At 36.2% G+C, this 22,534-nt stretch overlaps 1 protein-coding gene across 1 annotated transcript; it reads left to right on the forward strand.

The window, feature by feature from the left end:
- Window positions 1–21,055: 21,055 nt before the first annotated feature.
- LOC114683702 (olfactory receptor 4C15-like) lies at window positions 21,056–21,805 on the forward strand. The gene has a single exon (XM_028858011.1). It carries the CDS (start codon window positions 21,056–21,058, stop codon window positions 21,803–21,805), a length of 750 nt encoding a protein of 249 aa, XP_028713844.1.
- The last annotated feature ends 729 nt before the right edge of the window (window positions 21,806–22,534 follow it).

Below are 22,534 nucleotides of genomic sequence, written 5' to 3' on the forward strand. Positions count from 1 at the left end.
GGAGCTGTGAGTGGCAGTCTGGTTATCCTTTGCTTTACATCTAGTATCCACTTATGAGTGAGTACATCCGATGTTTGTCTTTCTCAGTCTGGGTTATCTCACTCAGGATGATTTAGAATTTTCTAGTTCCATTCATTTGCCTGCAAACCTCATGATGTCATTTTTTTTACTTTGGTGAGTAGTGCTCCATTGTGTATATTACCTCATTTTATTTTTCCATTCTTCAGTTGAAGGTCATCTAGGTTGTTTCCAGGTTCTGGCTATTACAAATAAGGCTGATATGAACATAGTTGAGCATGTGTCCTTGTGGTAAAACTGGGTCTTGGGGAGGTTGATTCCCAATGACAATCTCACCAAAAGCAATCCACAGATTCAATGCAATCCCCATCAAATTCTCAACACAATTCTTCACATACCTAGAAAGAACAATACTTGACTTCATATGGAAAAACAAAAAACCCAGGATAGCCAAAACAACCCTGTATGATGAAACAGCCTCTGGAGGTATCATAATCCCTGACTATGGGAGAGGATGTGGAGCAAGGGGAACACTCCTCCACTGTTTTTGGAAATGCAAACTTGTACAGCCACTTTGGAAATCAATATGGCACTTTTTCAGAAAACTGTTCTGTTTTCTTAATTTCTTCTTCCATCTAATGATGCAGTCAAGGAAGCAAAATTCATCTTTTTTTAATCTTCTTTGTACTAAAATTTATTTTTCTCTCTCTGAGAACTCTGTATCTCTATGCAGCTTCTCTAACGGCGAATATGAGATGAGATTTTCCTTTCTAATCTAAAATATATAAGCTTATATTTTTATCTTTATAAAAAATATTGACCCATCCTATGCCATGTGGCCAAGGTGGGCAGGCCTCAGTCAAGCAGGAGCTAGGTACCCTAACCCTGCCCCATTGTACTGTAGTAAAGCACCCACCCCATGCCATGTGGCCTGTGTAGATGAAACTCAGTCAAATGACCCAACACTATGGTACAGGGAAATTGGGCAGTATAATGATCTCTTTTTGATGAGGAAGCATGACCCAGCCCATTGTCATGGCAGCCTGAATGGAGCAAGTAGACCCACAGACAGACCTTGGGCTGTCTACACTTTACTCCCAGGGGAAAACAAGGGCCCACATGGTGTCTTGCAGCACCACCCAGGTGGACACTGTTAGAGGGAACAAGGTGTGATATGGTATGATATGGTGTTTTATGGGGGTGGGGAATAGACAGATTGGTTCAGGTCCTGTGGACAGGGGCACATCTGAAGAGACAAGAGAGGAGGGACTGGCTGAGTGGTGAGGGAAATGACCCCTTAACCAGTGGCAAAACACCAGAAAGGAGCCCTGCACATTGTCTGGGCAGCACAGCAGAGATGACCCTGGTGTTGAGAGCATAGGTGAGCCAACCCTGAGAACCTGAACATGGGAAACCTAGCCCTAGCCCTCACCTGCCACTTGGTGGCATGGGCAGATGCTCTTCCCTTGCTCCCACCCATCAATGCCTAAGGCAGGTGAGAAAGTCTACCCTGAAGTAACAAAAGTGGAAGATCTGGCCCTGACCCCCACACGCTGCAACATACCTGTGCCTCACCAGTGCAGCACAATACAGCCAAACCTGTTAGCACAGGTGTGGGTGAGTCAGCTCCAAATTTGTGAGTCTGGGAGAGCTGTCCCCATTACTCATCTGTCTTGCAACAGCATCGATGAGGGCCAGCTGCCCTCCTCGCCCCTGTGCCCATCAAAGCCTGATTCACCTTCTATCCTAACTTATATTACTAACAGAACTATTTTATAATGTCTTTCCAATGTATACACTTCTTTAGTGACTTTCTTTTCTAAAATTCTTAACAAGGAAAACTATAAGAATCTAAACTATAACTATCTAATCTTCAACTCCCTCAGAGACCCAAGAGGGAAATAATATTACCTAAAAAAAATAAATAGAGGAAGTGCAAGCAAGTGGCTTCCAAAAAAGTTGTGAGTTGACAGAAACAACCAGCTGCCTGGACAACCACCTGAGGTTTCTCCGTAGCACTGGGGCATCATTTCAGCCTATAGGGTTAGCATATCCGACAGACTCATTTGTGAAGTAGAATGTACACAAGGCTTATAGTTCAACCTCACATTTGGTGAGAGTAGTCCATGTACCAGAAACACCTGTATTCCACTAGTGTCCTGTCATGATTCAGGATTTAAATTCTGGAAATTGCTGATGTTTTTTTAATTCAGCTGTCCATTCTTCTTGGCTTGTGTAGGGCTTCATCTCGGCATCCTGTTTTTCTCTGCATCCCATTCTTTTCAGCTTGTGGGTGGCTTCAACTCATTTATTAAATGCCAGTCTACCATTGAGAGGTTAGACCCTGTCAGCTTGGTTACTCTTTCAAGAATAACTGTTTTAGTTACTGTTCCACTGCACATAATAAGCCATTAGTCCACTGCCAGTTCAGCTGCCTTCAAAGAAAAGGGTACTGTGTCTTTTCCCTATTGCAAAGGCCACTTCAGGGATGGTGCCATATTGTTCTGGCCTCCGAGGATGCCTTTTGCTAAAGCCACAACCACGCTTGTCTTGGCAAGGATTGGTAGTCCTTTGTTTCCTGTCCTGTCTGTCTATTTTGTCCTGTTTGTCAGCAGTTGATTTGAGGATAATTTGTTGTCCATTGGCTAACTTTTGCCACAATGAAAGTTAACTCCATATGCAGTTTCATAAATGCCCATATCTTCTCTGGAGTAGATTGGTAATGCCAGGAGCCGACATGTCTCATAGTCATAATAAAAGAAAAAAATTCTAAGTTATTAAAACATTTTAAATGTCATATTCTATAGGTCTCTGAAGGGTTTGGAGATCACCTATCTATCTAATATATATCTACTCAATCTTGAAAACATACCCAATATAACTACAAGTTGGTTTGTAATGTCTAAATACTAACTTTCATTTCTTTATATCCTAATAGTTGGTAATAATAATATTCAAAGATCAGAAAATTGCATTACATTGTTAAATCAATGGTATAAGTACAATATCTTGAACAAGATTAGAAATATACATATACATATAACAATATCAATCTCAATATATATAATTTGTATACAATATACAAAAATCCAATCCATGTAAAGTATTTAAAACTACAAATTGTCTTTTTTTTATTTATTTATTTATTTATTTATTTTTTGGTTTTTTGAGACAGGGTTTCTCTATGTAGCTTTGCGCCTTTCCTGGAGCTCACTTGGTAGCCCAGGCTGGCCTCGAACTCACAGAGATCCGCCTGCCTCTGCCTCCCGATTGCTGGGATTAAAGGCGTGCGCCACCAACGCCCGGCTACAAATTGTCTTTTAAAAGTAAATTCAACAATGTATCTTCTTATCTATATCATATCTTCTCCTTATTTTTCCGAGTAGATTCAATAATCTACCCTCTATTCTATCATTTCCATATATCCTTTTTGTTTTTTGAACAAGAACCTTAAATCTAATCTTCTTTGCTTAGCCCTTTTCCTAATTCTAAACAACTTGTAACCAACCCTCCTAAACAATGAAAATTATCTCATACCCAAAACTCATTAAAAGACAAAATAACTACCCACTCCACACTACCTCTTTGGGAATGTGGGCATCGTATTCTTAAAATTGATTCCTGCTGGATATGGGTGAAGATACCTTTATTTGGAAAAGAAAAATTTGGGGTTAATTGTCAAATTCTAGGAAAGGTAGCTATATCCTTTGTTGTCCAGTCTGTGTAGAATGCCAAAGTTCAGATCTTATCTCAAGTCCTTATTCAAGTAGACTGTGAAACTGGATCATCACAGCTAGCCATCTCAAAATTACTCTGAGCATTTTGTAGTCTAAAGCTGATCCATAGATGATGTTTGTCAGCTTAGTGGTATTATTATTGTCCACATGGAATTGTTGTTGTTGTGGATCCCCATATCCTTCATGGACACTTCAGTTTTGATGTTAGATCTTGCCATGATTCCCTGCAGAAAATGGATAGAGACTCGAACACAAAGACATGCATAGGCAGTTAATTGAAGCCCTTTTTTCTAGAATTAGTAGTAGTCTATATGACAATTAATATCTTAACAAGCCGGGTCCTGGGCTTGTTGCATGAGTTGACTGTTTGAATCGTGGGACATATGCAGGGACACTTGGCTCGGTCTGGGAGGGGGGGACTGGTCCTGGCTGGACTGAGTCTACCAGGTCGATCCCGGTCCTCGGGGGAGACCTTGATCTGGAGGAGGTGGGAATGGGGGGTGGGATGGGGGAAGGGGGAAGGGGGGCGAGAGTGGGAGAACAGGGGAATCTGTGGCTATTATGTTGAAATAAATGATGTTGTAAAATAAAAAAAAAAAATTTAATATATATGTTAATCTTATAAATTTTGATGTAAAATTTATACTTTAAGAAAAGTTTAAAGAATCAGAATATAATCAAAGAATTGAGATTAGGAGTAATAGATTAGTCCCTTAATATTTTTTGTTTGGTTTTTTTGTTTTGTTTTGTTTTTTTCTCCTGTCCCATATCAGAAGATGGCTCTTTCTTCTGGCATGATACAGGGAGTTTGCATTTTCCTTTTTAACAACATGCTTGGGTTTAAGGAGGGAGAGAGCCATTCTCCAACTCCAAAGTCAGCTTTAAATTTTAATTGAACTGGCACTACAAGAAGACCAATAGTGTTAAATTTCTTTAGAGAAGAACAGAAACAAACATTTAGGGAGACCTATGAAATTTTATAGATGATATACAAATAGGCCATTTTATTCTTTTTCTTAGGACATTTTTTTTTGAGATGATTTGGCCTTTTTCTTCAAATGTCTCTTTTGTCCAGTATTCTTCAGATTTCTTAGCCTTCATTCTCCTAAAAGACAAAAACAAAAAGCTTTCCCCAAGGCTAACTTTGGGGAGGTTCCCTTTTGGCAAGTTATATCTGATTAAATGAAAATGCATGTGCTAATGGTATAAGTTAGTTTAAATTGGATGGTCACGTTGGTTGAGCAAATATGGGGGAAAGGCTGTTCTCTTAATAGCATGTGCTTACTTACATTTATTTACATGTTTTTCTGATCATGGTTTTGTGAAATCAGCCTTCCTTGGATAATTCCTTTCTTTGTTTCATTCCTGTATAATAGTATACTGAAACTGGAATAGGGTTGTCTATAGCATTAGACTGTAGTCTGCCTTATTCTTTCAGGTCTTCAGATACCAGGTCCCACAAACAAGATCTGCATATGTTGAGGAAAAATGAGAATGATGTGGAAGATCTGGTTGACATAAGGGGAGCCTAGCATTGAGAAGGAGCTTGAGGGAAAATGTAGAAATCACTTCTCTGACATTTTCAAAGAGGCTACCATGTGAAATTATATTATGTTATGTTATACAGTTTTTAAATATATTTAAAGAATTATTTTATTTTTAACTATGTGTGTGAGTGTGTGACTGTGTATGGGGTATGTGTACCTGAGTACAAGGATTTTAGAGGCCAGAAGTATGGGAATCATCTGAAGCTGGAGTCACAAGCAGGTGTGAGCTGCCTGACACAGGTGCTGTAAATCACACCAGAGTAATCTGTAGGATCAATGTATGCTGTAGATGTAACCAACTGACTTATTAAATAAGAAACACAGAACCAATGTAAAAGAGAAAGCCAAGAAGTCAGAGCTCAGAGCTAAAACCTTACCCTTCCTCCTGCGGTAGTCCTACCTTTCCAAATGAGACCTACTTCCTGTGTGTTTGTCTTTAGATAGTCTTTCTGTCTGCCTTCTCTTTGGTTGTAAACACAAACACGTGACTGCCTCATCACTGCCTGTAAGTACAGCCCACCAGGTCTTAAAGGCATATGTCTCCAATGCTGGCTGTATCCCTGAGACTTACCTAGCTCTGTCTACCAAGTGCTGGGATTAAAGTCGTGTGCCACCACCGCCATGTTTTTGCTATGGTTCTAATAACTCTGACCCCTTGGCAACTTTATTTATTAACATATATTAAAATCACATTTCAGTACAAATAAAATACCACCATAGCATGCTCTTAAACTCTGAGTAATCTCTCCAGCCTCATATTATATAGTTTTAAAGCACCATGTCACACTCATTTTATATGAATTTATATATCACAAGAAAATTCAGAATTTATGTGATTCATGAATAATAATTTAAAATAAAATAATTTAAAATGTCCCCAGAAGAACCATCATCTAATTGTCTATAAATTTAGCATACAGAGATTACTTTCTTTTAATTTAAATATTAAGTATGTGTCCTGATACAGCATAATAACCTGATATGGATTTCATTCTGTGTCCCTGAGTCTTACTTAAACTATGCTTAGTATTTTCTACTTTGTGATGCTGACCATCTACCTACTGCTCTAATGAGGCAGAGACCATTTTATGTTCTATTCTTTACATTGTCTCAGTTCATCCTCAGTTATCCATGTGTGTTAGAAAAGCAGAGTGCAATACCAAAGAAATGATATTGTGAAAATGAATCAAAACAGAAAAAAATAATTGTTTTTGCACAATTATAAAAATTGGAGAGGGGCTTTAAGTTCAAATTATTTAAAAAAAGAGGACCACATCCAATAAAATGTAAGCAATTTGATATTTGGAACATAAATTAGGCTTACCTGAATTGCCTACTCTTTAATTTTTTTTCCTGACATAATATTTTTACTAATTATTTGGGAATTGTGTATAATGAAACCAGATCACACTTGGTTCCCATTCCTCCCAGGTCCACCCTCCCACCTTTGTGCCATTCCCCCCAAAAGAAAAAAGAACCACCAAGTCCAATTTTTGTTGCCCATTTACAGATTGTACGATGGTCAAACTTACAATGGCCAGTCCCTTAAAGAAAAGAGTCCCTCCTCCCTTCCACCCCCTCCAAAACTGTCAACTGTAAAGTTACCATTCAGCATCTTCCACAATTTTTCAGGATTCCCTTCAATAGCTTCTTGTCCAGACTGTTCCTTTTGTGGGGAGGGGAGAGGGACATGTTGTCATAGAAGCCTTCAATGTCTCTCATTCTCGGTTATGAGTCTGCAGTCACTGATAACACAGCAAAAGATAACACCCATTCTCAACAGTTATTATGGAATGAGCTAGCATGGAGGATATTCTCAGCTCAGAACGAGTTTGTTTTCTGTATTGTACAAAGTGTGTGATGTCTCCACATTGGGGTCTTACTCTGTAGTGTTGATGGGCAACCATCATCAGTAACAGACTTTATTGTTTTGTGTAGCTTGCAACCAGAGTCACAAGTTATATACTGAGATGATACATCAAATCAAACCCCTAAGGTGCTTCAGCATAGTAAGGGGAATCATCAAAGAAGCAAAAATCTTTGCCAGCTATGCTAGACAAAAAATTAACAATATGTCATGAACTACAAAAAATCCATCACCCAAAACTAAATCTTCCAATTAATAAATGGGTCAATAAATTAAGTCGTTCCCTAAGAAGAAATATAAATGGGCAATGCATGCATGAAAAATGTTCTACATTCTTAGCCACCAGGGACAGACAAGTTAAAGCTGTTTTAATTCCACTTCTCAGGACTGAAGCGATGGCTACGTGGTTAGGCATGCTTGCTGCTTATGCAAAGGAGACCAGGTTTCAATGCCCAGCACCCACACGTTGGCATGCACATACCTGCCACTATCATTCCAGCTCCAGTGGTCCACCACTCTTTTCTGGCTTCCAAGAGCACAGCGTGCATGAGGTACACATATATACAATGAGGGCAAAAATCTCATACAAAAAATTAAAAATACATTTAAAAATCCTCTTCACTTCAGTCAGAGTGGATGTCAAGAACAGAAATAAAAACAAAATCTGATGAGGACGTAAAACGAGGCATTGCTGTTCATGGCTGGCAGGCACATAGGCAGGTGCAGCCACTATGATTATTAGTGTTTATTTTTTTTGTAAAAGAATGAAAAATGAAAGTGTTAATCCTCCTTCTAGTTCCTAAGCCTTACCCTGTGATACTGATCCCCTTTTAATTTCATGACTCACACCTCCCACATACACACACCTACCTACATAAACCTATTTTTAAAAATCTGGAATCTGCATATAAAAGAAAATGTGGTATTTGTTTTTCTGGGACTAGCATAATTTACTGAAGATGATTTCTATTTCTATCAATTGTCCTTCAAAAGTATAATTTCAGTTTTTTGCAGATTATTTTCTCTTTTTAACATCTATCTATCTATCTATCTATCTATCTATCTATCTATCTATCTATCTATCTGTCTGTCTGTCTGTCTATCTACCTATCTATTTATCTATTGAGGGAAAGGATATATGAGCATTCCACATTGTATGTGTGGAGGTCAGAGGAAAACTTGACAACTTACACAAGTCAGTTCTCTCTCTCTTTCTCTCTCTCTCTCTCTCTCTCTCTCTCTCTCTCTCTCTCTCTCTCTCTCTCTCTCTCTCTTTTTTACCACATTGGATCTGGGGTTTCTGGAGATTGAACTCAGTGTGTCAGATACTATGGAAAGCATATGTACCAGCTGAGTCATCTCACTTGCTCTTTTTTACACATCATTTTCATTATCTATTCAGTGGTTGGGGAGGATTTCCTAAATCTGTTTCATAGATATTGTGAAAACTGCAGTTCGTATATATGAGCAGTCAGAGTCGCTGTAAGGAGACAAATGAAAACAAAAGCTGATGAGGATGTGAGAGATGAGGAATTGTTATTCATGGCTGGCAGGCATACAGATGGATAGAGAATGGAGTGTGAGAGAGGGGGAAACACAGGAACATGCTTGTATTGTGGAAGAGGAAGGCAGCTTGTGAATGGGAGGGAACAGCCAGATTGGGGGAGGGGGTTGACTTTGTAGACTAGAGTTGGAGACAGTGAGCAACAAAATATGCATTAGAATCCCCAGATGAGACTTCTTACTATGTATAATTTTTTAAAGTAGGAATGATAGCAACAAATATCTTCACTAAACATAAAAACATAGAATGAATAAACAAGCATATGATATACAAATACTAATGCCCATTATGAGAAGAAAATTATAAGTAAAACATATCTTCAGCAGCAAAAATGTTGTGACCCAAAGACATGAAAATTAGGCATAGGTAACTTGAGATGAGCAAAGCCAAGCAAAGATTTGATGGAAATTAGAGCTTATTCACCTATTCTCCAGCCAAGCCTAATAATTGCTGTTCCTGTAAACGAGGAAAGTCCCACTCTCAGGTTGTTCATAGCAAAAAGGCTGATGACCTTGCCCCTACTCTAGTATCCCCATATCCAGTGTGGAAATAGAACCCAGTTTCAATCTGTCTTTGCAAAACTTTCCTGACTTACCATACCAGATCACCTTCTTTTCAATGCCTTTCTAAGGAAATGTGTAATGTGTGTGCTATTAAACTATGTTTACTCTGAATAACATGATCGTCCTCTTGTGCTTTTCTTCAATATCTTTCAGTCAGTTTTCCAGTATTTTCACTAGAAGTTGAGAAGAAATACAACCTCCTGTCTCTGGGAAACTTTAATAGTTATAAATTTTAATAAATAATAATAGCATTTCAAATCAATGTAGAATATATTCATTTGGATATAATCAATTACATTTTAAAGTTCTATTTTAATTTAAAATATATAAAAATATTGTGTGTTCGTGTGTGTGTGTGTGTGTGTGTGTGTGTGTGTGTGTGTGTGTTGCAGGGTGCCATTGAGTTCAAAGGACAACATGTGGAGAATTAGTTCTTTGCCTCCACCATGTGCATCCCAGATCATCAGGCTTGATGACAAATGCCTTCACCTGGTGAGCTACCTCACTGGATCCTGGATTACTGGTAGGTAGCCATGTCTGAGAATCAGCAGATGGAAGCTGATTTCAAGGTGTCAGCCACCAGGAAGAAAATCCATGATGGGCAAATCTCAGATAGACAAAGCCCTGAGACCACAGACTCCAGAATGTCTTTTGCTTCTGCTGTGCCTTCTCATGTTTGCTGCTGCCATCTTTCTCTATTATCTGGTAGAGTGTGAATGTGTGTGGGGAGATCCCCACTGCCTGTAATGTAGCATATTTATCTCATGGAAGCATCCTGTTCTACTGGTCATTTTTTTATGTTTAGATTATTATGAAGGTTTCTTCTTAAGCTGTATTGCCTAATTGATAGTAATAATAATGTTAGTTTAAATAGAGTTTTGATGATAAAAAATAAAACAAGAAAGTGTCACACAGCTAGAACACATGAGTTTCTATTGAGGAGCTGTGTAGACTATGGCTTAGGTTAATGATTAAGATAAACAATTGAGTCACAGTAGCCTAGCTAGTTTAAATTCCTCTAATCATAGTGTTGGGAGAATTGTTCACAGGTTTCTGAGTGCATCATAGCTGAAACAAAGCTTTGAAAATAAATTTAGACTAAGATGTTTTTGTCAAATAACTTTGAGGTGAAAAATCAATGAAGATTGTCTAAATTTTTAGAAAGGCATATAGTTGAATGAGGAACTCATTAACGTCAGGGAACAAATACAAAGCAGTCCAATTATTACTAGCTGATATACTTTCCTTGCTAGGATTGGTTGGTGGTCAAAGATGATGATTAATTCCTTGAACCCATTTTTGCCCTTAATCTCCTGATATAAAAAAAAATACTATTGATGAATGGGCATAAACCATAGAGATTTAAAATAGAGATGACTGATTATTTTTGATATATAAAAGTATAAATTTATGATTCCTTTAAGATTCCTTATAAGATTACCTTTCAAGATAAATAATAAAGTGATTGGTCCTATCTTTGTACCTGCAAAATGCAGCCTGCCAAGAAAACAATGTCTTACTTGCTTACACTTTGTTAATCTATAACAAGTTGTTTGGGTATGAGTGTATGTGGATTCTTGAGAAAATTTGTTTTTCAGCTGTAATATGTAAAATATTTTGTCATGTAAGGGATATGGAAAATATGTTGTTTTTAACTTGTGTTCATTGTAATCATTCAATTGAAAAGTGGAATGTAACCACATTGCAATTTTTATATTGTGTGAAAGATTTAGCTGGCATATATAAGCTGCAAAGGAAAGAATAAAGATAGAATTAAAATAAGTTAGAAGGAAAACTTTAAGAATGAGAGAGTTAGAAGGAGAAAAATGAAAACAACAAGCATGGGACAATAAGGAAGAACAAAGATAGACTAAGGAAACCATCAACAATAGAGATAGAGTTAGAAGGAATCATCAAGAATGAGAGAAGGAAATCACAAAGGAAATAAAAAATAAAGATAATTAAAAAGAAGAATAAAGATCTGAAGAAAACCTTCAAGAGAGTGTGTGAGTTTCTTTCTCCTTAATCCTCTCAGATCAAAAAGTGATAGTATGCACTGGTTCTATGGATTCCCTTCGAGCCTTGCTGATGCTGGAGGCTGGTCCCCCAGGCAGCAATACTAGACATTTGAAAAAACCAATTGTCATCCATAATTTCATCCCCCATATTTCTTATATTTCTTTTGCTGTGACATCCTCTATCTCTTTAAAAAAATCATTTGAACTTAAAATATCACCCTAAATTTTATATCCAGTTAAAATAATTCTTACATGCTTTAACTCATTTTATGATATTGTTTATATATTATTTCACTCTATAATTTTTAATAGACACAATTGACAGAGGATTAAATAAAGTGGGGTAAAAGAATAAAATTAAAGATAATAAAGATAGTTTTAACTGAGATTCAGTGATACAGATAGTTTTAGCATCTGATTGAAAAGATGTAGTCTGACAAATATCAATCCTACTCATAGTGAGATCAAATCAGGTGATTCTTCTATGTCAAGACACACAACCAAAATTTCCGTTTAAAGAATATAATATAAAGGTCCTTCTGGGTACTATTATTTATGAATTTTTCCATGAATCACTTAAAATCTACAATTATTTCACTGATAAGTAGATATTAAACTGTATAAGGTGCAATGATAAAAGTGCATAAAGACATAACTAGTTTGATCTGGCATCTTTCATAATGGTTGTGGGGAGCTACACCCAATATTTTCCTTATCTATCCATTTCTTTTTGTTTAGCTTTGCAAATATATTTTCTATCTATCATCTGTTAACCTATCTTTCATCTGTCTCTCTTCTATCATCTATCTATCTATCATCTATCTATCTATCTATCTATCTATCTATCTATCTATCTATCTATCTATCTATCAATCTATCCACCTGTATGTCTATCTGATCTATTTATCTATCTATATACCTATCTACTTATTATCTATCTATCTATCCATCATCTATCTACCCATCTACTTATCATCTATCTATCTATCTATCTATCTATCTATCTATCAATCATCTATCATCTATCTATTGTCTGTTGTATGTATATGATTTTTCAGAGACACTATATTCTATCCTTATGAAAAGTGTTATATTCTTGAACTTTTTGACATTTTAAAGAATTATCAAATACAAACTCAAGAAAATATTTAAAACAAAATAAAAACTAAGCTCTAGTTTGGCTGTGGTGTACAAACTAATTATAAATATTCAAACAGGTAAAGGGCAGACTAAACTGTGTCTGGAAGCCATTGCTGCCAGCTCTTCAGAACCCTGGGGAACTAAGGATGAATCTCACAGGTTTATGACCTCTCAGGAAAACTTCCATAAACTCCAGCTGGCATCAAGGAGGAAAGTTTGTCTCTTATCTAAGACAATGCTGTGGACAGCACTAGAATAGGATGGTAGCATCCCCATCTGCATTCTACAGCTGTCCTTCTCTCTCCTAGAGGGGAAAAGAAAGGGGAGGATCCAAATATAGTGTTCCAGTCACCACCAAAAGGACTTCTCCACAGAGAAGAGAATACTATCCTCAGATTTTCACAGAGTTGGAATGTAAGATACTATTTTTTTTTGCATTTTTGAAGATACTTTTAAACTATGAAAAAATGATTTAATGTTTGGATGTGTGGGCAGACTGCTGTGTTTAATGCAGTCATGGACCTTTGACTTTGTAACTGTTCTTGACAGAGTTACAGAAACTCTAGTGTTTAGACTCTTCATCTTTAGTATGGATTGCATGGCAAAGCACAAAGGACATATACAAGACTAAAATAAACATGTGGAGCCCAGAGAACAGCATTTTGTAAATGTCAAATATCTAACAGCTGTTAGAATGAAAACTCCTTCATTAATTCCCATTTCTTCCTTCCTTCATTCTGTCCTTCCCCCTTCCTCTCCACCTCCTTTCCTCCCTCCTTCCTTCCTTTCCTTCCTCAGTCCTCCATTCTTTCTTTCCTTTCTTATATATTTCCTTTTTTCTTTCTTACTTCTGAACACATGTCCCAAAACCTCTGTATCTGTCACAAAATTAAACTTTTAGCTTGCAACCAGACAAACCAAAAATTGATTAAATGGACATTTGCTACTCTGTCTCTAAATAGGACTTTGGTTTTAGCAATCACAGTCATGCTGGTCTAGTATATGAATATTCTCATCATTCTGCTTTTTTTTTAATGCATGGAGTATGGTTTGAGACGATATAAAGTATACTGACACAGTATCAGAGATGGACGTGATGCTCCACCCTGTACAGTCATCATGAGAGAAGATAAAGTATATTCATTCTACAACCACATATTAACATACAGCACAGGGAAGAACATTAAATATCAGAGTGACTCAAACTTTTGCATTAACTACATCTACTTAATTTTCCCTCAGTGTGTTGGTTCTGTAGTTATTATCAAGTCCGTATCCCAGGACTGATCGGGAACATGTGAAGTGGTTGATATTCTGAATTAGGTCAGTGCTTTAGACATCACATGCTCGCCTTCTAAAAGAAATATAAATCATTAAGAGCAGAAAAATAGAAAGTTGAGGTACCTGTTAGGAGGGAGATAAAGGAGACAGCGAACAGTACCTTCCCCTATATTTCATGAATAGTAAAGCACTAAAGCTTCGACATTTAGGGAAATCTAAAGTGCAACAGCGAGAAGAGGGACTGACAGTAACTGAAGGGAGCACAGATAGTCCCCAAAAGTGTCTGCTACCTGCGTTCGTAGGAAATATTAATTTTTAGTGATAATCTTAGATCAAAATAGGGTAGGTTTAAGGAATTTTACATAAAAGCCACTTCACACAAGATATTCAGTTATTCTTTTTCTTAGTAAAATCAATATTTATTTGTTTGATTTTATATATATATATATATATATATATATATATATATTAGATAGTGTTTATACTGAGAAAGTGTGACTCATCCTTCTGATAAACTTGAATGTTACATACAATTCTTCATTAATAAAGAAATTCTGTTATTTGGAGAATAACAAATGTTGCTACAAATAGATTTTTTGTTAAAATTAATGGGAAGGAAATAGTGCCTAATGTGAATAGTGGGGCACGGGGAAGCATAATTCCAGAGGTCACTGCTCCAGGAGATAGCTCAGTGGCCACATTTCCTTTTGTGAAGGGTCCCTGAGCATGGCCAGGTACTGCTGTAGTACATTCAAGATTGTGGGGGTTTTTTGTAATTACTTTTTTCATTTATTTTACATAATATTGAGGTTCTTAAGGAAACAAAAATCATGGAATATTTCTGGAGTCATGGACAGAATAAGTTGCTCCATATATGAGAATGTGTATTTGAAATCTTTATCAAAGAACGCATCATGGTTGGATTTTGGGTCCATGGTATGGCTGTTTATGTGAAAGTTTGTAACAGTTTTAAAATGTTAATGAAATAAGTTGTGTGGTACTAGCCCGACTTCTATGTCTGCTAATCAATGATCTGCAAACCTCGCATACTTTTTCTGAACTTAAAAAAATAGATTGTGCATTTACAGTTTTTATTCAGGAGTTTTTCATCCAATATACTTTGATCATACTATTTCTCTTCTCCCAATTCCTTCCAGATCCTACAGATCCCACACAACTTTTTAAGACAGGGAAAGTTGATGTTTATGGATTTTAAAACTGAATTTTATACTCAAAATATTATGACACCAGTAAGATGACAAATGCTGAAAATAAATAGTCTCCACTCTTATTATATACTCCCTTCTAGGTTATAAATTAAGTGTAAAATATCTGTATTAGTTTTTTTCTACCTTGTCACATGTACTATTAGTGTTTAATTATTCCATCTTCATACTATGGGTATTTTACTTATATGAGTGATTTGTAATTTAATAAAATTCTTATTTAATTAGATATTACTGTTATTGAATGCTTAAGATATTTTCATTTTTCAATATATTTGTGACACAGCATCATATCATGATATGGAATTTTCCCATCTCATTTTAACTGTACAATAAAATTTTAGAACTCAGGTTACTAATATAAAAGATACAAAGGTTTTTAGGATCTTGAAATTAATTACCAATACATTTTCTAAAAGGATTATTTGAATTAACACATATTTTATACTTAGTATAATAGTTAAAGTGTGATTTTTATGAAGACTTTTTAGGATTAATTAAAATTTTCTATTAATTTGCATGTGCAGGCATTCACATCTTCCTTTGGTTTACACCTTTGGGAATGTTATTATGAAGAATTATGTACATAACCTCTTGAGAACCAATGAGTTTGTGGGGGAATTATTTGTTAAATAACACCTGGATGTTAGACCACATCATTATTTTGCTATCTTTAAAAAATATATTTTGGGATATTATAATATAATTGTATCATTTCACCCCATCTTTCATCACTCCTAAGCCTCCTGCATACCCACCCCTCTGTGCTTCCTTTCAATTTCATTAATTATTGCTGTATTTTTGATAATAGGAAATGAGGACATTTTTCTCTTCATTGTTTTATTTTTATTAATTTTGAGGAACATAAATATGATAACATTCTAACAGATTTCCACTGATAGTGTCATCATATATCACTATGATGCGTTTGTCATGATTATGAGATAAAAATATATTTCTCCCAACTAAATATAATATTTTGTATTTAACTGAGTTTCCACAATGATGTCTTTTACTCATACTTCTCACTTAATTAATAGTTCAATTCAACATTGTTTTCATCAATTTATGAGATAGTAATTTATACATACATGTAAGTACTTATACACAATGTATTATACATGATAATATTCACATCACCTTCTCCTACTTCCCTCTAACTGTTGATCCCCCTTGTTTCCTCACCTATTCCCTGACTATTGTCTTCTCTAACTCATGTGTGCTGTTTGTATGTGGGTGTGTATGTGTGTATGTGTGTGTGTGTGTGTCTGTCTGTGTCTGTGTGTGTGTGTGCACGCACACGTTTGTGTTATGTGTTCTTGTGTGAATGTTCTCATATGTGTGCAAGTATGCCTATGTGTAGAGGCATTGGTTGATGTCAGGTGTTTGTTGTAATAGATCCTCACTTTAATATGTGTTTGAAACAGGATTTCTCACTTAACCTGGAGCTCACCTATAGCTCACCTGGCTGGTAAGCAAGCTGCAAGGATCAGCCTGTCAAGCTAGGAGACTAAAGGTGTGGGCCACCATGCCTCAGGTTTATCTGGATTCTGAGGTCTTCACGCATGTGCTGCAAGCACTTTGCTGAGAATCTATGTTTGTAAGCTACAACTAATGAATATTTATACTAAATTTTTTTGCTCTTAGGAGAGAAAAAGATAAGCATTAATGAAAGGTAATATTTACGTTGTTCTAGATTAATATTGAGATTTGATTTCCTTTTAACTTCCTACCCAATTTGTCTTTCTTTTGCAAAATAAGGCTATGATAAATAGGAATAGATGTGGTGATCTTTGGGCTATAGCACTGAACTTGATAATTACTAAGGAATAAAAGGTTTGTGTTTAAAAATGCCAGCTCTCACTGTAATTATGAGACAAAAATATCTTAATTTATTTATAAATATGAAGGAAAGCACACATCAGGCTTTGCTGTGGATTATGCTCATTGTAAATAACAAAATGTATTCGTCAATAGCTAGACAGGAAGAGACTGAGTGTGAGAGCCAGACTGGTAGAATTCTGGGAAGAGGAAGGGCAGAGACAAAGGAGAGAGTTGCTGGCAAACGCAGAGAAGCAAGATGAAACTGTTGTACTGAAAAAGGTACCAAGCCACGTGGCTAAATATAGATAAGAATTATGTGTTAATTTAAGTGTAAGAACTAGTTAGCAATAACTCTCAGCTGTTGGCTGAGCATTTATAATTAATATAGGCCTCTGTATCATAATTTGGGAAGCAGTTGCCGGGTATTTGGGAACAGGCAGCTAGAACAGAAAATGTCTGTTTGCAAAAACAAGAAGTAGAATTAAAAATGTGTTTTCTGTGTGTCTATATGCAACAGCTAGCACTAAGCATTCGAAGGCACTTCTCCTGGAGCGTCTGACTCTGTTGGTATCTATGTGATTCTCACATGAAAAGTAGTGGTGGCTCTAATGTTTATGTCCATTTGCAGATCTGAAATCTGAGGCTTGTCAAATTTCAATGCCTTGAAGTAATGTGATACATAACAAACAGAGGAGTTAGAGTTTAGACTCTGACCATGTTTGCCAGAATCTAAAGTTGTTTTGTTGTTGTTTTGTTTTGTTTTGTTTTTTGTTTGTGTCTGTGTATGTGTTCATTGTAAATAATAATGAGTTTTATTGTGGCATTAAAATGAATAATGCTTGTGATCTTTTCACTTGCTATAAGGTTTTTTCCTGATCTTTGGTCTGAAGCTAAAGTGGCCACTGCTAATTTAGATATTGATGTTTTCACACTATCATAAATGAGTATTATCTGATCTAATGACCCTGTAGAGTTTATTTTTTACTATTCTTCCTTCAGGTATAACTCATGGGTAGAGATGAAGCTCATGTTACACACACTGGTGAAGACTGGGGTTGAGAACATGTGGAAGTTGTTATTTTAAGGCAAAAGTACATTGCTGAGACTGTAGTTCTATAAACATGCAATAACGGGTCTACTGACTCTACCATCCCTTGAAATCAGCTTATCTTTCATTCTCTCTCTCTCTCTCTCTCTCTCTCTCTCTCTCTCTCTCTCTCTGTATGTATATATGTATATAGACGTATATAATTTAGTAATAAATATGTATTACTCTATTCAGACATTTTAACAAATGCATATATAAACATATGTATATACATATGTGTATGTATGTATGTATGTATGTATGTATATGTGTATATGAAAATGTGTGAGCATAAAATGTGTTTTACTTATGTATTTCAGTTGTCTATACAAGAGAGAACTCAGGTACAGTTGCAACAGTATCTGCCTGTGGAAAATGAATTTAAGAGCTGGAATATATTTATCTGGTGATCTCATGGGAAAGCTATCTGAGAATAAGGCAACTGACTTTAGAGATGATTTATAACTAGAATTGGTAAGGACATTTAATGTGAGTCCTGTTTTCACATGTTCACATTTTATTTAAACCTTGCAGTTGAGGAGGTAAGCTATTTGTAAACATCTCTGCTATAGAAAGTCTTCTAAATTTCAAATCACATATCTTGAAAAACTTTGTTTGCATAAACAAGGTCAACACTAACTAAATAATTGGCAATTATGAATTTTCAAGACTCTTCAACTTACAATTTCTCTTCCTTATGTCTGTCACCTATTTCTGTATGTGGATGATTGAAACATTGACTTTTCTTCATCATTTTCTCTGTTAGCTTGATCAAGATGTGTCAATCACACATTAACAAAGCAATAAGATATTTTAGTTTTTTACCTGGAAGTAGAGTGTATAAAGACCACCACTGCTCTGCAATTCCTGTCTGAAAATATAAATTCCTTTTCTTCTCTGTTTATCCCAAGGAGAATTTTTTCACTTTAAAAATAGAAAATCTGTACTAAAATACCAGAATAAGCATCTTTTGTGAGTTTGAACTTAACACCTTCTACTAAAATTTTCACCACAAAAAGTAGTAATAATTCATGTGTTTCCACTAGTTTGGCTATTTGTCCCTGTGTTTTTTCCAATCATGGTCCCAATATTTCTTGCTCATATAATCCCTCCTCTCTCTCGCCAACTGGACTCTTGGAGCTCCACCTGGGCCCTGGCTGATCTCTGCATCTGCTTCCATCAGTCACTGGATGAGAGTTCTATCATGACAGTTAGGGTATTCAGCCATCTGATCACCAAAGTAGATCAGCTCAGGCTTTCTCTTAACCATTGCCAGTAGTCTATTGTAGAGGTATCTTTGTGGATTTCTGGGGACCTCTCTAGCACTTTGCTTCTTCCTATTCCCATGGGGTCTTCATTTATCATGGTATCTCTTCCTTTGTTATCCTATTCTGTCCTGATCCAGCTGGGACATCCTGATCCCCTAAGCTCCCATTCCCCCCGACCCTTGCCCTCTGTTACCCACCCCATGTACAGTTTGCTCATGTAGATCCCATCCATTTCTCTGTCATTGGGTGATACCTTTGTCTTTCTTAGGGTACTCTTTAGTAGGCAGCCCCTCTGGAATTGTGAGTTGCAGTCTGGTTATCTTTTGCTTTACATCTAGTATCCACTTATGAGTGAGTACATACCTTGTTTGTCTTTCTGAGTCTGGGTTACCTCACTCAGGATGATATTTTCTAGTTCCACCCATTTGTATGCAAACCTCATGATGTCATTGTTTTTCTCTGCTGAGTAGTAGTCCATTGTGTATATGTACCACATTTTATTTATCCATTCTTCAGTTGAAGGGCATCTAGGTTCTTTCCAGGTTCTGGCTATTACAAACAATGCTGCTATCTGCAGGGGAGACTTTGCCTTGGAGGAGGTGGGAATGGGGAGTAGATTGGGGGAGAGGCTGGGGAGTAGGAGGAGGAAGGACATGGGAACCCGTGGCTGATATATAAAATTACAATTAATTATAAAAAAATAGTAGTAATAATCCTACCACTCCTTGTTACCTAAGTTCTAAGTAGTTACTTAACTTGTGATATCTCAATTACCATGGAAAAAGGCATTATTATATCACACTCTGGGCACAATTTAAAATAATGAATTAAAAGAAAAATCTCTACACTTCGAACATGCACATTATAATTAGTGACAAAAATTTCTGGTAGGTCTTTATGCTTAAGAAAAAAATTAGTCCATTTGAGATTCTAATTATTCTCAGGATGTTCAAGATAATTTAAAATGTGATGAGGATTTCCAATAGCATTCTAAACTATATTTTGCCCATTCTTCTGTTGGTAAATGAATGTACTGATCAGACATGAAAGAATATTCATCTCTGAATCATTCCAAGTAGATAGCAGACATGATTATTAATATATAGTCTTTTCTCTATGGGCATAACATGTAAATATCTCACAATGCTTTTTGATACTCTAATTCAGGAATCCACTAGAGAATCATAAATGTCAGCATTTCAATTACAAACCACATGTGAATGCTTTGCATAATGAAAATAGCCAGCACTTTAATTCTACATGATCTCTGAATACTGCGTCTAGGAAATGACTTTTTTTCTTTTGTTAAAAACAAATTCATACATGTATACCTTGTCTATGTTATTTCTACCCTAACTTTTCTCCTTCCCTTTCAGACTCCTATTGCAGTTTTCCCTTAAGATTCATGGTCTTTTCCTTACTGATTATTAATATACATGTAAATATATACATATATATGCCTATCTATCTATCTATCTATCTATCTATCTATCTATCTATCTATCCATATCTATGTCTATCTATCTATCTATCTATCTATCCATATCTATATCTATCTACCTACCTACCTACCTATCATCTGTCTATTATATGCATATATACATATGTATCCTGTTCAGTTTACCTAGTGTTGATTGTATGTACATGTGTTGAACAATGCACTTGGTTTTTTCTATTCTGAATTCCAGGAAAAAAATTATTTGCTACTACCCCAACTTTTTGATGATAATATATACTTAATTGAGGCAATTTTTCCTAATATTTGCAGATTTACTTCTTCATTCTTCTTGAAATTATGTAAAACCAGAGTTTTGTAACAGAGTTTATATTCCTTGGACTTTCACAGAACCCTAAAGTCCAGAAAGTAGTTTTTATTGTATTTTTGTTTGTCTACATTGCAACTGTTGGTGGCAACATGATAATTGTGGTGACCATTGTCTGTAACCCAGCACTCATAGACTGCCCCATGTACTTCTTCTTGGCATTCTTGTCACTACTGGATACATGCTTCTCTTCTGTCACCACACCAAAAATGGTTATGGACTCCCTCTATGAGAAGAAAACCATCTCCTTTGAAGGATGCATGATGCAGCTCTTTGCTGAACACTTTCTTGCAGCAGTAGAAGTGATTGTCTTGACAGCCATGGCCTATGACCGTTATGTAGCCATTTGTAAGCCCCTGCACTACTCTTCCATCATGAACTGGAAGCTCTGTGGGACACTGATGGGGATAGCATGGACAGGGGGATTCTTGCATTCTATCATACAAATTATCTTCACTTTGCAGTTACCCTTCTATGGACCCAATGTCATTGATCATTTCATATGTGACTTGTTCCCATTACTAAAACTTGCCTGCACTGACACACATATCTTTGGCTTTTTGGTGGTTGCCAACAGTGGGTCTATCTGCATAATCATCTTCTCTATTATGCTAGTATCCTATAGCGTCATCTTGTTCTCTCTGAGAGCCCATAGTTCTGAAGGACGATGGAAAGCTCTCTCCACCTGTGGATCCCACATTGCAGTTGTGGTTTTGTGCTTTGTTCCATGTATATTTGTATATGCACGGCCTCCATCTATATTCTATTTTGACAAAATGGTGGCAATATTGTATACTATCCTAACTCCCTTCCTTGCTCAATCCTGTGATTTACACTTTTAGGAATAAAGAATTGAAAAGCGCCATGAAGAAAATGTGGAAAAGACTGATGGTGATATCTCATGGAAAGAGAGATATAACATTATCAGTTCTAGAGTTGAGCTCCAGATGAGGGCAGTGTCTGAACCTGGAGAATGTAAGATTGGAGATAGAGAAATAAGACACAGGACACCTTTGAGTTTTGTTTTATGAGAGATAAGCAGAGAAAAAGCACAACGCAGCATGGCTTCACCTACTCTGACAATCTGCCTCTCTTACAGGTTATATTTATATGTGAAATTTCCTCATAGATTTTAATCATTGATTTTAAGACCTTCTAATGGTACATATTTTTCCTAAAGTTTCCTTTGATTATATAAGCATATCAGAATAAAAGAAGCAAATGAATAAACAGCAAATTTCATGAGAACTAAAATCTATATTTTAGTTCATAAAACATTATGATAAAATCATTTTTTTTCTTTTTTTTAATTTAAAAGCTTTTTTACATACCAACCACAGTTCCCTATTCCTTTCCTCCTCCCATTTGCCTTCCACTTTCTCCCACCCCATCTCCCATCTGCATTCCTCAGAGAGAGTAAGGTCTCCCATGGTGAGTCAACAAAGTCTGTCACATCAAGTTGAGGCAGGGCCCTGAAAAAAGTAGAACATAAGATTCCTAAAACTGCTTACTTTGCATTCGGGAGGGTACCAAGGCTTGTCATTAGTTTTATAATCAAAAACTTTTCCTGT

Source organism: Peromyscus leucopus, chromosome 4, assembly GCF_004664715.2.
Source record: "Peromyscus leucopus breed LL Stock chromosome 4, UCI_PerLeu_2.1, whole genome shotgun sequence".
Taxonomy (NCBI): Eukaryota; Metazoa; Chordata; class Mammalia; order Rodentia; family Cricetidae; genus Peromyscus; species Peromyscus leucopus.